General features: G+C 50.1%; 6 protein-coding genes across 7 annotated transcripts; 4 read left to right on the top strand and 2 right to left on the bottom strand.

The window, feature by feature from the left end:
- Positions 1–1,289: 1,289 nt before the first annotated feature.
- On the bottom strand, positions 1,290–2,578 carry FOXG_19020 (uncharacterized protein). The gene is made up of 2 exons (XM_018399185.1): positions 1,771–2,578; positions 1,290–1,699 (listed from the first exon to the last, which is right to left on the bottom strand). The coding sequence occupies exon 2, from the start codon at positions 1,688–1,690 to the stop codon at positions 1,370–1,372; it is 321 nt and encodes a 106-aa protein (XP_018240415.1). The 5' UTR covers positions 1,691–1,699; positions 1,771–2,578; the 3' UTR covers positions 1,290–1,369.
- Positions 2,579–3,602: 1,024 nt separating this feature from the next.
- Positions 3,603–6,711, top strand: FOXG_05278 (uncharacterized protein). Its single transcript, XM_018383480.1, has 3 exons — positions 3,603–4,445; positions 4,498–4,630; positions 4,696–6,711. The coding sequence occupies exons 1-3, from the start codon at positions 4,106–4,108 to the stop codon at positions 5,873–5,875; spliced, it is 1,653 nt and encodes a 550-aa protein (XP_018240414.1). The 5' UTR covers positions 3,603–4,105; the 3' UTR covers positions 5,876–6,711.
- Positions 6,712–6,983: 272 nt separating this feature from the next.
- Positions 6,984–9,866, top strand: FOXG_05277 (uncharacterized protein). 2 transcript variants are annotated; one of them, XM_018383479.1, is made up of 2 exons: positions 6,984–7,210; positions 7,259–9,866. In XM_018383479.1, exons 1-2 carry the CDS (start codon positions 7,127–7,129, stop codon positions 9,248–9,250), a joined length of 2,076 nt encoding a protein of 691 aa, XP_018240413.1. In that variant the 5' UTR covers positions 6,984–7,126; the 3' UTR covers positions 9,251–9,866. The 2 variants fall into 2 exon arrangements, with proteins under 2 accessions (XP_018240413.1, XP_018240412.1); XM_018383478.1 differs by having other exon boundaries at positions 6,984–9,866.
- FOXG_05276 (uncharacterized protein) lies at positions 6,993–13,377 on the bottom strand. The gene is made up of 2 exons (XM_018383477.1): positions 10,154–13,377; positions 6,993–10,101 (listed from the first exon to the last, which is right to left on the bottom strand). Exons 1-2 carry the CDS (start codon positions 10,800–10,802, stop codon positions 9,710–9,712), a joined length of 1,041 nt encoding a protein of 346 aa, XP_018240410.1. The 5' UTR covers positions 10,803–13,377; the 3' UTR covers positions 6,993–9,709.
- Positions 11,185–13,146, top strand: FOXG_19019 (uncharacterized protein). The gene has a single exon (XM_018399184.1). The coding sequence runs from the start codon at positions 11,736–11,738 to the stop codon at positions 12,045–12,047; it is 312 nt and encodes a 103-aa protein (XP_018240411.1). The 5' UTR covers positions 11,185–11,735; the 3' UTR covers positions 12,048–13,146.
- Positions 13,378–13,763: 386 nt separating the features above from the next.
- On the top strand, positions 13,764–14,767 carry FOXG_19018 (uncharacterized protein). The gene has a single exon (XM_018399183.1). The coding sequence runs from the start codon at positions 14,188–14,190 to the stop codon at positions 14,695–14,697; it is 510 nt and encodes a 169-aa protein (XP_018240409.1). The 5' UTR covers positions 13,764–14,187; the 3' UTR covers positions 14,698–14,767.
- Positions 14,768–15,502: the final 735 nt, after the last annotated feature.

The following is a 15,502-nucleotide window of genomic DNA, read 5'->3' as shown; positions in this document are numbered from 1 at the left end:
TTTGTCTGAGCGTCAGTGATCCTCACGGCAGGCTACCTTGCCGCCGAGTCCTTCTCAAGGGAGAGAGAGGTAACAGTAGCAGAGATAAACTGATCTCAAGTGAGACATGATACCTGGCAAGTGGCTCGTCGAGACCGCCACAGCGTAACTCACAGACCCGAGGACATTCGGCCATGGGTCAGGAACCGTAGAGAGAAGCTCTTATAAATGAGAGACCCCGCTGGTAATCCGGCACTGTGCTCGACTGGGCCTCGGGCCCTTCGTCGTTTTCTTGTGTGTAAGACATCCATCATTGGTGGGCCATGAAGCTCAGCCACGAGGACGATGACTTGATGGACATGATTCCCATTCAGCTATGCAGAACAGAGAGGACGGAAGCTCCACGTCTGCCTTATCAACGAATCAAATTCAATAAGCGCTAGTAGCGGATGCTTGTTCCAACATCCTAGTCAAAGAGGGGAAATCCGGGCAGCTCGGAGAGCGGCGGCGACCCATGCGATTATGGCAACATGGGCCATGAGCGTTGCTGAGCTTGCCGGGCCATTGACGGACCTCCGCACGAACGGGCGTGGGCTCGGGCTTGAGCAACTGTGTATGTATGTAGAGAGACCGGGATGCTGATGTGGCCATATTTCGCTCAGTCCCGTCATTAACGAACTCCGCTCGCTCAGTCAGGGTTGGGAGGAGGTTGGCAGAACAAGAGCATTGACAACTGTAGACCAATTATCTCGGGCCGGAACCAAAGCCATCGAGCCTCTAACAGAAACTTGACTTGGTGAGTTTCTGTTCAAGACCTCTCCCTTCATCATCGGTGGCTGTTCCTGCGCAAGCGAATCCCATAGTCAGAACTTAGTGAGAGTACACAGCCTTTCCGCTCCTAGTCTGCATGATGCCCCCATTGTTAAATTCTCGGCACTATGGAAAGGCCTTTGGTCGCGTTTGGTTTCTCAACTTATCTCAATACGAGTTGTTGGTAGTTGCACAGATATAATGGTGCACAGGCTGTCCCGGCACTTGACGCAATACAGGGAACCCAAAGTAACGGTCCCGTAGTGGTTTGGCGCACCGTTGAGAACTACGATTAAGTAATCACTTTCAGATCGATCATTTGGGGGTAAGAAAGCAGGAAGATCAGAAGCGCCGAGAATCTGGAAGCGCAAACTCTGATGCCATTATCCTCTCCCTTCCTTTGGCTAAGTCTCTTCTAGTTGGTGTTCGAAGTCTCTGATTGGATGAACCTCGTTGAAGAGCTCTGGAAACTCAATCGCAATACAGGTCGTACTTCACATGGGTTGAGCAAAGTCCTCGGGTAGTTTGCACGGTGCTGTGCCGCAACTAAGAGCTAGAAGGAAGGAGAGCGCGAAAGAAGTCAACCAAGAGTTGAAAGCCGACGAATGGCGTTGAAGCGACAAGAGCACACAATAACAAAGACAACACGACAGCGCAACACACTGCTAGCACATAACACGACACCGACATGACACGGCCACAGGAAAGCAATAACACAACCAGATAGACAAATGAGAAAAGCCCAGCCCACAACAAACTGACGCGACACAAAGGCAACCTGAACTGTAGCGCAGCCGTGGACGACATCAGATAGACTCACAGCCTTTTTTGGATGCTTTGATAACGAGAACCATCGTTTACAGCCTGAAGAATTACTGATGAGACAAGGGGGAATTGACATGAATGATTCCTAATAATATCTGTAAGCCTGTCGGAAATATCCAGAGAATGCTTGCAGTTAAAGAACCTGGCCAGTATTACCTCAATTGTGTATACAGGCGAAGCATCTAACCAGGGATTGATGTGATTGAGTGGGAAATGGACGACAACAAGGTCCCGGAGGAGAGAAAAAACCAATCAAATTGACCCTTGTAATGTGATCTACGTAGTCAATCTCACTGTTTATGAACGACTTATGATCGAGGTGACTTGGGTTGTAGGTGAATTGGCAAGTTGAACCCAGGTATCTGAGGCGCAACTTCAGAGATGTTCATGATCATTGCATCGCCCAATGGCGAATTTGAGTATGGCATCCAATGTTATGACTTACTTTCTGTCCGTCTCAAAGTTGTATCTTGAATCGACGCTGCGTGCGGGCTTTTCCTGTCGCATCAAGCGGGTGCTGAGGTGCACTGTGGGTGCACAGTAACTGCTGGCGCGAGTAAGCGGAGTTTGAGCTGCCAGGGGTTAATGACACCAAGCATCGCTCCCGTCTGTCCCCCCCCGGGATCCTTCATCCTTGCACGCTGTGGCCTGGGTAGCCCTGCCGGCCCCGTGGCCTCCTGTAGCCACTGGGATTCTGGGTGACCGATCACTCTGCCCAGGGAGAGACCCCAGTACTAGTTGCAGTCGCGATACCTCAGTCGGTAACTGTACGAACAGCCGCTCAGAGAAAACCCCCATGATCAACTCTCTCCTCCGCCCAACGCACTTTGAGGTGGCCTGGTGCTACGCTGTTCTGGCTACACCCCAATGAATTTCCTCTGCCCCTGTAGCCGCACCCCTCGCACCACCCACCAAAATTGCTGGGAGCGCTCTTAAGCTTTTAACAACGCCCTACAGAGAGTCCTTCCTCCACCGAGTTTGTGTGCAGGTTGAGAGCTGGATGGTCCCCTGGTTCTGTTGTGCGTTGACAGGAGAGTGCCCAGTGCGCATACCACAAGCGGAGGGACTGTCTGTATATCTCTCTGAGCACTTCTAGACCATGAGATGAAGGAGACGGAATAATTAAAGAATAACACCATGCACCTAGGCCATGTCTGGCTGTGTGCTCATAGAAAGACGAGATATCAAAAGCCTTCAATCCTGAGGACAGCAGGTACCCAGGCACTGAGTCTCAGCTTGAACCCAAGCATAACACAGTAGGTATCGTACCGTGCATGGTCAGGCCAAAGATAGTCTAGTCTATTTCATGATCCACGCCAGCACACACCTGGAAGAATCAAGGGCGATGTCGGCTTGTACGGTGAGAAGGGTTTTCAAGTTCATTCTTCAGATAATTCATTGTTGACCATTTTGGATACCAGGATTTCGGAAGTCAAAAGGAGATAGACACGTTACACATGAACAATTGCGAAGGCTATCAGCCTTAGAAATTAGGCGTGTTTTTTCTTTATCGCTTTGGACCTTATCAACCTTGACAATTCTGTGCCATGCACACAAATCGTGAAGTTCAAGGTACGAGCAGAGCATGCAAGCGGTCCACTGCACTCCAAATAGACTCATATTGGGTGCGTGTGCATACATACTGCATGGTCGTTCTTTTTAGTGCCGCAGACCGTTGAGCATGATTTCGTCAAATGAACAATACAATTCAGGCCTTTCAAAGCTTTTGCATAAGAAATAGTCATTCCTTGACTTTGGAATACCCTTTATCATTCTCCGCATCTCGTCTGCTCATAGGAAATGGTTTTCTTGGACTTCGTATGGATGGTGGTCTTCTCCTGCCTCTCGCTTACTCTTGAACCAGACTAACTAAACTAAGGATTAACCCCTCTTTGCCCTTGATAGGATTGGATCTGTGGTGGATATCTGCCACACCCTTCCCTTCTCACCAAGGATGAATTCTGATTCTGTTTCTTATGCTCCACACTCCCTCACACTCCTCACCAAAGTGCACTCCCCCATCGCCTGTCTGCCCCCCCGTCCCGACCTGCCTGCCTGAGGGGCGGGTATTGCTCAAGGCCCTGAGGGTACTGAGGGTACTGAGGGTACCTCTACCACGGCCATTGATCAAGCAAGTTGAGGTACGTACCTCACCTGCCTCCTCTGTTCCATCTCTTCATTCTGCCTCTCACCACCAAGATCCTGACCTTCTCGGGATTTTTTCCTTTTCCTTTTCTCTTTCTATTTCTTTTCTCTCTCTCTCTCTCTTTCTTTCTTTGCCGGTCTCTTTCCCTTTTGCCGTCCACCTCCTCTTCCTTCGAGTTTGCAGTCATCCTTTCTCGACTGCTTCCTCTTCGCAATTGTGCTGCCATATTAACGTTACGCCAGCCCTACCTCTATCTCCAACAGAGTGCTCAACCGCCGTATCTCGACCGTTGAGACCAGCCGCACCCCATCATCCCCCATTGAAAACAACAACAACACCTCCGCGATGAACCAAGGCCATCCCCAGCCAGACATGTATTATTCACCTCATTACTCGACACCACAGTACGGCTATGGTTATTCTACAAATGGTGCTCCAACTACCGCGGTCTCCACTCCTATGCCCGCGCCCCAGAATGTACTGCCAGTACCTTCAGCGCTCAGCAACCAAGGAGCAATGCAGCAGCCAGGTTACAGTAACAGTAGTAATAATGGCGCTTTCGACACAACTGGCCAGCATAATCCCCCCGGTATGAAGCCCAGAGTCACGGCTACCCTGTGGGAAGACGAAGGCAGCCTCTGCTTCCAGGTGGAAGCTAGAGGTATATGTGTAGCACGGAGAGAAGGTCAGAATTGATGCCCCTAAGCGCCCTATACAGCAGCTGACTTCAAGTACAGATAACCACATGATTAACGGCACGAAACTATTAAACGTCGCTGGCATGACTCGAGGTCGAAGGGACGGCATCTTGAAAAGCGAAAAGGTTCGCCATGTCGTTAAGATTGGTCCCATGCACTTAAAAGGTGTCTGGTATGTATCCCCATGTGGTTGGATCTGTAGACCCATTGCTGGATGTTTAACTGACGATGGCTCAGGATTCCTTACGACCGTGCACTAGACTTTGCGAACAAGGAGAAGATCACAGAGCTCCTTTTCCCCTTGTTTGTCCACAACATAGGGGCACTCCTTTATCATCCGTCGAACTCGAACCGGACCAGTCAGGTCATGGCAGCTGCCGAGCGCCGCAAGCACGAAGGACTCGGTGGTCAGAGACCCGCTGCTCCCAATGCTTTGCCCTCAATTGGACAGCACCACCCCATGATGCCTGGTTTGCCAACCGGGGGATACGTTCCTCAGTCTCTTGCAAATGGTCCTCAGTCTCTTGCAAGCACTCCCCAGCCTCTCACAAATGGTTCCCAGCCTCCCATGCCAAATGGAGGTGGTATGCTCAAACGAGGACGAGAAGAAGAAGAAGATCTGCACCGACCAGTCTCTAATGGACATGATCCTATGAGTAACATGCATGCAATGTCTAATGGATACCCTCAACAGCCTCCCCTTGCGAATGTACATCAGCCTCCTATGCAGAATGGAGGAGATATGCTCAAGCGGGGCAGAGATGAAGATGATGAGGTTCATAGGTCAGCGCATACTGCACACGACACCATGAACAACATGCCTGGTAGCATGCCTGGTCTGTCGAATGCATATGCTCAGCCTCTACCGAATGTTCATCATCAGCCTCTTGCTAATGGAGACGGGGGTATGCTCAAGCGAGGTCGAGATGAGGATGATGATGTTCACCGATCAAGTCCCAATGGACATGATTCCGCAGGCAACTTCGAAGTAAAGCGGCGTAAAACCATAACATCGAATGACAGCATGGTTTCTCCTGGCGGATTTTACACCCTGCACAACGGGTATGGTCAGCCCGGTGTCATGAATGGCATGAGTCCATACAAACGACGAGATGATGAGGCGGAGACGCCACGACCTGGCCCAAATGTACATGATCACTTGAACAACTTCGACCTGAAGCGACACAAGACCATGGAGACGAGTGTCCCTGCTCCCCAGTATGACGCCATGAACCGCCCTCATTCTAGCATCGGCACCTCTCCTACCTATGCCCCTGCTCCTGTTTATGACAACTTGGCTCGACCTGCATCCACTGTTGCTGCGTCTCCTTCGTATCCTTCTGCCCCGGTGTACGATACTGGCGCTCGGCCTCCCTCTGCCATTAGCGCTCCTCGAAGACAACAATCTTTCGGTTAGTTTTCAGGGCCGATAGATGACCCCCGGTGTTTTGTTGTCGACGTTTTGCAAGGAACAGTGGCATCTCCCCTGTGCACTCATTCAACAGTGCAAGCGAAAATTATGATACGTCCTATCTCCGACAATCAGGGACATGATAACACATTCTTTCAATTTCCTTTTTTTTTTCCATTAAAAAGAACTTTTTTCCTTTTTTGTTAGGCACTGGAGTGTCCCTCATCGGAAAGCCCTTGATTCCAAAGATGATGCCGACGAGTTCACGACACGACTTCCGATTTTTTGTTGATCTAGCATGCTCTGTCACGGATATACAATGACTAATGAGTCACGGTCTGCATGGAGGCTTAATTTCTGGAAAGAGTCACTGCAGCAAGGTTTTTCCTTCGATGATTTACTCCGAAATGCGATATGATCGCATACTATGGGACAGTACTGCCTGTAATGAGCCCAGGCGGGAATGATGAGTTTGGAGGGGACCCTTGTTTACTGAGCTGTCTTGGCAAGCCCAAAATGTTGGAAAGTCAAGACGCCGAAGAGAAACCCTGGGAAAGGCTCTGAATTACGAATTACGATCTTACATTTCTCATTTCTTCACTTCTTTTCTTATGTGCTCGCGTTTCACTGTGGCCCAGAAAACGCGGGCACAGACGATATGTGTGTTTTTTTTGGAAGTGTTGCTTTATTAGGTAACGAATTATGAGGGAACAATAAAAGCTGTTTTTTTTTCTCGAGAATAGATACAATTAGAGAGTTGGATCATATGCGCCAAGATTCCTGTGTAAATGTGTCACGGCGATGAGTGATACAAAGTGAATGTGAGAAGTGTTTGAAGCACGTACGTGGGCATAGAGGTGCCTAAGTTCCAAGTCAGTCTGGTAATAACTTTGTGAGATGAAAGGAATATTTGCATGTCATAACGCAACCAAGCAACGGTAGGTGAAATGAATGTCATGCCGTCTTGCCTGTAACTACTTACCTTGGTATTTACCTTAGAAACCATTTACAAGGTAGTTGAATGATGATTATGATTACCACGTGAGAGATCCACTGTTGGTTGTTGTCGGGTCAACTACCTAAAGTCAACATATTGGGTGTTAACGGGTGACCGTTGAACTTGACTTTCTAAACAAGCAACACTGCTCAAAAGTGGCTTGAACCAGACTATCAAGTCAACGATATCCTCTGCCGACTGGAACTGTGACTACACATTGACTGTTTGATTATCATTTCCTTGATTCAGCGTGCATCACAATGGAAACACCACTGTCGCCCACCCAAGATTCAAATCTCAATATCCAGACACCAGCTACTGCTCAGCGGTACGACTCCTACGAGGTACGAACAGTCTCCACGTCCTCAGAATCACAGAGCCAACCCTCTCAGGGATCATCTCCTTTCGTGTCTGCCCTCAACGATACTGCACTTTCCGATCAGGAGAACCATTCTCCCTCAAAATCACGACACTCCCGAGTCCTCTCTGGCGCGACCCTTTCACCGCTGAAGATCCTCACCGACCAGCGAGAGGTGAGAGACGGAAGACCAACAGATAGACTAGGCCCCAACGCTCGTAGCCCTAGAAAGGTGTCTCCTGAGAAGCGTTTTCCTGTTAAGATCAGCAACCCTCTCGACACAACCCGCGCTGCCTCCCAAGAGAGCACGATGAGTCTAGAGGATGCAGTGCGACAAAACGAAGGCCTCAAGCGCGCAATTGAGATCTTTGAAGATGAGCAGAGCGTCCTGGAAGACGGCCTGGACGACATGGACGTCACTACTGGCACCCTCAACGTTAACCCTTGTGGAGAAATGGAGGTCGACGATTCCGTATGCCCTGACGATACAGCGATCAGTACCTTCAGTACCTTCTCGGCTGTGCCCAACCTAACCATGTTTGCCAAACTCGGCCAAAGTCCCACTAAACTGTCCGATATGGGTAGTCTCACGCCTCGGGCAAACACACGAGCTGATCCCTCCCCATCACGAACGTCACGAGCCAGACCGAGACACGACTCAGGGAACACAACGAATCTTCTGGACTTTACAGAGCAGCTGCGTTTTCCTCAGAGATCACCCCAAAAGTCACCGGCCAAGGGCGGGCTTTCTCCATCTCGCACAGCACCTGATGTAACTGCGACGCCTTCTCGTGGCGGATTTGCCAACCTCATCGACTTCGATATTCCCCCTATGCCTACACCTCGAAGCGTTCCCAGCATCACCGCGAGAGAACTCGAGTCTCTCAAATCAAACTTTCTGTCAGAGATCAGCTCACTCAAAGCTTCATTGAGTGGTAAGGAAGCCGAAGTGCAATCGCTCAAGGCCGCAGTTGGTGATGCAGAGAAGCGAGTGGGTGAGTCCCAGGAGCAGCTCCGCGAGGAACGCTCTATCAAAGAGCAACTTACTGCTGAGAAAGAGGGTTGGGAGAACCGAGGTCGTGAGATGGAACATGTCTTACGGAAGGCCAAGGAAGAAATTGTGGAGAGCCAAAGAGAACAGGAAGAGCTCGAACAGAAGTTGGAAGAGAGTGAGAAGCGACGTGAGGCAGCCGAGATGTTGCACCAGGAGGCGGAGAGTAAGATGGCGGGTATGCGTGCCGGGAAAGACACCGACAAGTCGTCGCCCGAAAAGCCCAAGAGCCCAAACGACACCAATCACGAAGTTGAGATTGCAGTCGAGCGGGTGGCTCGTGAGCTTCATGCTCTTTATAAGAGCAAGCACGAATCTAAGGTCACTGCCCTGAAGAAGTCATACGAGACTCGGTGGGAGAAGCGTGTCCATGAGCTTGAAAGCAGGATTAGAGAACTTGTCGAGGAGAACGAACGTCTGCGCGTCTGCCGAAATACAACAATGACCAGAGTCGAGCCCGACAGCATTGAGGCCGATGAGCGCAAGGCCCAAGCAGTCCGAGACAGCGCAGCAATCAAGGAGTTGAACGCCGATATCCAACGACTTGAGGCAGTTGTCCATACAGTACAGCTCGACAACGAGTCACTGCGCAGTATGCTGGAGAAGGAGCGCGTAGAGAAGGGAGAGCTTGTGCAACTTGCCGAGGAGATGATGAGCATGCAGAGCTTTGTTGCGCAGACACCAAAGCCTCAGCCCCAGCAACAACCTCAACAGCCTCCGTCTGCGTCTCGTTACCCTCATGAGAGACAACATGACCGAGAGCCTGAGACTAAGACGCCAAAACGAAGTGCAGATCACTTTAGAAGCAGTGTTAGTCGTGCTTCGGGACTACGCGCGCCAGGTTCAGGACTCCGAGCACCTCACGAGCGAACAAAGAGCGCAGGTGGTTTGCCTCGTCCAGGCGGTATGGCCCGTAGCGGCATTATGAACTCCATTGAGAAGATGGGCAATTACCGAGGACGTGGAGCAGAGTAGTATTGGACGGGGAGAAACACAATGAGCCTCAAAAGGGCAGATGAACGCGAAAACTAATGACACATAAAACTGTATGACTAGAGCCTGTTTTTCTGCGTGGCATATGCTCGGAGAAGGCCGTGAGCTCACTCTAGAGCCCTGGCATGACATTGTTTATTGACGTTTTCTACGACTGATGGTCATGGGCGCCCGGAGTTGCATTTTACAATGGATGTTAGTTGTAGATTGGAGTTTCTCGAACATAGTTGATTTTCTTTTTCTTCCTGAGATATGGAGCTTCTATCAAAAGGCCGGATATAAAATCGTCTCTGAGGTGAATCACGAGATCCGTTCACATCAAGGGTTATGATTATTTTGCTATGGGAATTTCCGTTTATTTACACTCATGTATCTCATTAAGGAAGCTTTCTTTAGGCTTTTATATATATAGTATTTGCCCTGATAATGCCGTTCCTCGGCTCAGAGGTCATAAGCCTTCTTGGCCGTACCGCCAAAGATCATTGCGCGCTCTTCATCACTCAGCGTAGCCATCCAACACATGCGATCAACGATGCTGCGCCATCTAGGCCAGGCATTGTCGGTGTTGACAGTGCAGACAGGCCAGTCGCTCCCAAACATGATACGGCTGGGGCCAAAGGTGGCGAGGACAATACCGAGCCAACCGAGGGTAGCCTCGAAGATATGGTTGGGGTCCTGGTTTCGTAGGGAGTCAGGCATCTCGGAGAAGCCACCGGAGAGCTTCATATAGACGTGAGAGTCTTTGCTGAGGGTGTAGACGGCAGTGCGCCAGGCGTGGAAGCTGGGGTCTGATGTAAGGTTATAGATGCTGAAGTCGGGTTTGCAGAGGTGGTCTAAGGAGACACTGTTAGAATGAAGTAGGGGAAGGAGAAGGGCTGCACGAACTTAACACCAGTGTGACCTTCTCCTCCTCGGGAACACCATCGTGAACACGGTCAACAAACTCGATCACCTCATCGAGCTGCTTCTTTCCACGTCGATGCTGATCAATGCCAACATCGAAGGTGAATCCTCGTCGGCCAAGAAGCTTGACGCCCTCGATGAATTTATCGTCCAGCATGGTGCCATGAGGCTTGTCCTGCAGCAAGTAGCGAAACCCCTTGATCTTAGGCCAAGCATCGCCGGCTTCCTCTTTCACTTGGTCAAGATAGCGCTCTAGAACCTCAGGACCGCTTGGCAGCGGCGCCCAAGGCACAATACCAAGGCACAACTTTGCGTCCTCAGGGCTGTGGCCCTCTCCTTCGCGCGGTTGGCCAAGCGCAACACGCTTGAGCCATGAGACCTCAGCCAAAGGCTGCTCCCAGCCAGAGCCATCGGATGCGCCAGATTCAACATCATTCTTGCGGTCTGTCTCGACAAAGACGAAGCCTAGGAGAGACGGTGCCGAAGAGGTAGCTTCGCGGTATTCTTCCAGGGAACGTTGGCCGGCAAGAGGGCCATCGGGGGTGTACCAAGCGAGGGAGTCGGTTTCGGACGCTGGGTAGAGGTGAATGTGGGAGTCGATGATGGGGAGTATGATTTGCTCGTCGGACATATTTGCAGTTGGGTGATGCTACACTTGAGATCGGGTCGGTGTTAAGTGAAGCTCGACGAATGAACGAAGGAGCGGAGCGTGATTGAGGAAGAAATTGACACGCACTCAATTGAATTTGAGACTAATCACTGGTGACCTCAGGCCTCGTCTTACATAAACCAGAGATATCAATGCAATGTCATGTGTAGAAAAGACGTTACAAGTACGGTGAAGATGAGTTTGTGATACTACAGCTGGGCAATACATGAATGTCCAATAGATGATAGGGAGTTACCCCGCCATAAGATTGGATCCCCGCCTCCTGAAGGCCCTACCTTAGTACCTAAGTACCTAGTAGAAGTGGAATATGATGGGGACTAACATTGAACCGAAAGACCGAAATCGATAGCTATGCATCATCACGTTGCTCTATTACTCAAGGCCTCGTATCTCGTTTCATGAATAGATTCAATCGTCATCTATCCTAGACAGCTAAGCTATTTCCTTCATTAAATCGTTGCTCATGACTGTCCTTCATCATCCACCTCATACTTCGTAATGGCTAGTCTAGACCTTCATCAATCGCCAGGCCCTGAACCACATCCAGATATTGTCTGCAAGAGACGGGATCCCATCGTCAGGACAGATGGGGTTCTCATGCGTTGACATTGTTTGCTTCTGGGGCAGCCTCTTTCGAGAACTCCCAGCTCACTCAAGAACCAACAGAGTGAGGAAGAAAAAGTTACGTCTGCGCAGCCACGAGAGGACTGCGCCGAACGGCCGCAGCATCGACCTAGCTGACGATCAACGCATCGGCGCGGTGGAACGTACGAGACCAGCTCGGCGTACCATCCACGTCTTACAGCGTGACGCAGGTCGGAACAGAAAAATGATTGCTGATATTACCACAACAACATAGGTCGTGTCATCCCGGCGCTAGTGTGCTGCCAGGGGATGCCCGATTTAAAGAATGAACGGCTAGAGGTTCTCTCAACCTGTTGCCACAGAGCCCTCCACACACTGGCGCGTTTATGCGACCACGCCGTGGCGGCGAGAGCTGGTGCGCGAGACGGAGGCTTCATACTCATATTCGTCTTCACTGCCACTAGAGCAGATGGAATCACTATCATCATCGTAGCCACAGCGGGATCCGCCGCAGTCGAGCTTGACACGCTCGCCCTTGCGAGTAATACCATAGCGCTCGCAAGTGCAAGAGCTGACGTCGGATCCGGGTGTGCTGTAGCCAGAGAGGGACGAGTTGGGTGAAGAGCTGTCGGAGCGGTAGGACAGAGAAGAACCACTGGAGGAGATTGGCGATGTGCTGAAGTCAGTGATGAACTCGTCCTCGATGTTGGCGCTGCCGAAGCGGTCGGCAAGCTCCTCAAGTTCCTCGTTGTCGTAGTAGGAAGCATCCAAGATGTGCTTAGTCGCATGGGGAGACATGGGCTTGGGGGCCTGGATCTGGGAGATTGACAGGGGGCGACCCTTGGGGATGTCAACTGAGAGCTTAGAGCTGTGGCGTGAGGATCGCGAAGATCGCGACTCCTTGTCCTTGGAGGAGTGGGAAGAGCTCTTGCTGCTAGAGGAAGACTTGTGCGACGATGACTTGGATGAGGACTTGGAAGAAGAAGATGATGACTTGGAGGAAGACTTGGAAGATGAAGAGCGGTGGGACGAAGACTTGTGAGAGTCGGTGGGAACGTCAAGAACGTTCAGCTCACGGCCAGTGGTGGGCTCGATGGTTGAGGTGACGCTGGGGTTGTGGGCAACATGGTAACCATCGATGATATAGTAGTACCAGTATCGTTGGCCAGCCTCAAGAGTTGAGTTCTGGAATCGAAAGGTGCCCTTCCAGGAGCCAGACTTGGAGGAGGACTTGTCCTTGGAGAGAGGGAGCTGACCGACGTAACCGTCCCAAGAGCCGAGAAGATGGACAGTCTTAACGCCAGAAGAGACGCGGAGAGAGAAAGAAAGTTGAACAGCCGACATTTTGCTTTTATTTGATTCAATTATGCGTTTGAGTTGTTTGGTGAGTCGATGATGCGAACAATGAAAGTTTGATCAATGCAATATTGTTTGATAGTTGGCGCGAGCAAGTGAAATCCGTGATTTCTGTAATTAGATGATTATAACAGGCGGGACGAGCAAAAAAAAAACAGGATAATCGTTAAAGGTTGATGTCTCTAAGCTGGCCAGCAACTTATTGAGTAAGCTTTGGAGTTGGCGGATATCTTTGATTAGAGACAACGAAAATTAGAATGATAGTAGTAGAGACCGGCTCCACGGTGAACAAACGAAAACACAAAGGGGGAAGGGTAAGAGACCCAAGAACAAAAACAGGATTTGCGATTGAATAGGACTTGCTGAAGAAGAAGAGAAAAAAAAAGAAGAGAGGCTTTGGGGGCGGGTGTTGGTCCTGTTTATAAGGAACGGCCGTGTACAGCGGCCACAGCCATTTTGCATGGATCCAATATCCATCATCATGTGGATGGATAATTGTGATGGACCCAATGTCAATAACATCTGTTGCCGTGTGAATTACGAATTACACACACACATACACATACGCACACGCACAAATTTACAAGAAACAAGGACTCTTCAATTGCAGAGACAACCAATCACGGACTGCAGACAAGGAAATGCCGAGTTCATGTCATCTACTATCACTCGACCCATCACAATTGAACGGTTCCCTCTTCCCTCCCGGGACAAGCGTGGGCGGTTAAGCAAGTGTGGATCAAGTAAGTGCGTGCATCAATAGTGGAGCCCAACCCATGCTAAATGCTGCGATATTTAGAAGCAGCCCCAGAAGGCAGACAGCCCGTCCAGAGCGGGGAGAAACACTGCGCCAATCAGAAGCCCCTTACCGCTAAATAGGCCCAAAGAGCGACCCCCGTAGAGCGTCTATTCCAACGTCGTCATTGGCCTTGTGGCACCGCTAGATTCAACCTCTCGTCACGCTGCAGCCCGGCCAATTACCAACAGTCGTCAACCACATCTCACATCAACCACTTGCATTTCAGCCATGCAAGGACGCAACATCAGTGTCATTTCTTGTATGGTCTAGACACCAGATTTGTCGGCTCTCGTGGCCTCAGCAGCACATTGAAATCTATGGATCATGCAAGGCCTGAGCTCATCGCACATCGCATCGCCTTGCCTCGCATCTGCCGGAATGTTCTGCCTTTGACTTGCACTGCACCGCTCGATATCTCTGGCCGTTATTGGGCCGCTCTCTAGTCGGGCGAACTGTAGTGCAACCCTCAAGTTCATGCGGCCGGCTTGAAGAATTGGACGAGTCAGGAATTGACTCACTAGATGGATTGCTCTCAGAATCACGGCGGAACTTTATGCTCCGCTGTTGTCGTATTGGCGGTAGTATGTACGCCATATCACGCTTCAGATGCAAGTCGACAATGGTAGTGTGGATTTGCCGCGTCTGCGCTACACTTACAGAGTACATGGCCCAGAAGAGAGACATGCGAATTGGCGGTGGCCTTCCCCTACAAGGTACATACAGTACATATCGAGGCCTCGTCTATCTGTATCCCCGTATCCAGCCACCTCTGCTCACATCCCCGAAGGGCTCCTCATTCCTATGCAGACAGAAATCTCTGATAACAAGCCACGGCCATCATTGAGGTATATGACCTTGACTCACAGACAAAATAAAATATGCCAAGCCAGATGCCCATGCGATAAGCATAATGGGTCTAAGCCTGCTTTCTCCATCTCGCCCTCTACGGCCCGTCCGCGTGTGCCCGATGCCTTCTACCTTCCCGGGTCTAGCATCGGTAGCATCGGTCCTCTCATATCCATATCTATGCATGCTATGCTTTTTAGCTTCGGCGGGTATGTGAGGTCCGTCACACTTACACGAAGTCACCCACCACCGCTCTATTTACCAGGCTAGGGACCGGCAGAAACTAAGGACTGAAGACTTAAATGACAAAAAGGCTCAGGCTGTATTAATATAATTCATTGTAAAGTTAGCAGGCACTTTGACCAGTTTATTCTTTTACCCTAATATAATTACCAAGGTACTTAGGTAAGTCTTCTGACACCGCGAGAGGCCAGGGCAATCAAGTCGTTCCCTGTGATGGCTGCCTGTTGAAGGAGGGGGACTCCATGATACAGATGAAGGTTCCCCGTTGCGGAACCTCGGTCAGAGCGTGACCTTTCCTCTGCTTGATCGAATGGGTGATCGGTATGTCGAGCAGTGAGTCTGGGCTTTTGTCGTTCTAATTGATACTGTATCGACAGTATAGCACACGACTTTCCTACAGAGCGTGCCAATCACTTGACAAAAGGTTACACTCAGATGGTCTTGCATGCCACGAACTTTCTCTCAGATGACAATTTTTCGCTCGTATCGACATGTTTTTGTCTTGAGGTGCATGAAGAATAATACCCACCATCGATATGCTGCATGGCATAGATCCAGTGTATCTAGCATAATCATAGCAGCCTACAAGTAACGAGTAATGATAGGATTTGACAGCATACTGGAATGTCTATTATTAGACATTTGAATCATGTTTCAGCTCAGTCAATGCCTATACCGTGGGACAAGTTGATAATCATGCACTCATATACAACTGTACCCTGACTAGGTACATATAGATAGGTAGGCGGGCAAGCGGTGAAATGTGGACAAAGGGCTTCAACTCCAGGCAAAAACTTTGTTCCCATTGAATCATATTTCTCAAAAGAAATAG

The sequence above is a fragment of the Fusarium oxysporum genome, chromosome 7 (genome assembly GCF_000149955.1).
Source record: "Fusarium oxysporum f. sp. lycopersici 4287 chromosome 7, whole genome shotgun sequence".
Lineage (NCBI taxonomy): Eukaryota > Fungi > Ascomycota > Sordariomycetes > Hypocreales > Nectriaceae > Fusarium > Fusarium oxysporum.
Note: the sequence above shows the minus strand (reverse complement) of the source record. Positions and strands in the feature narration are given on the sequence as shown.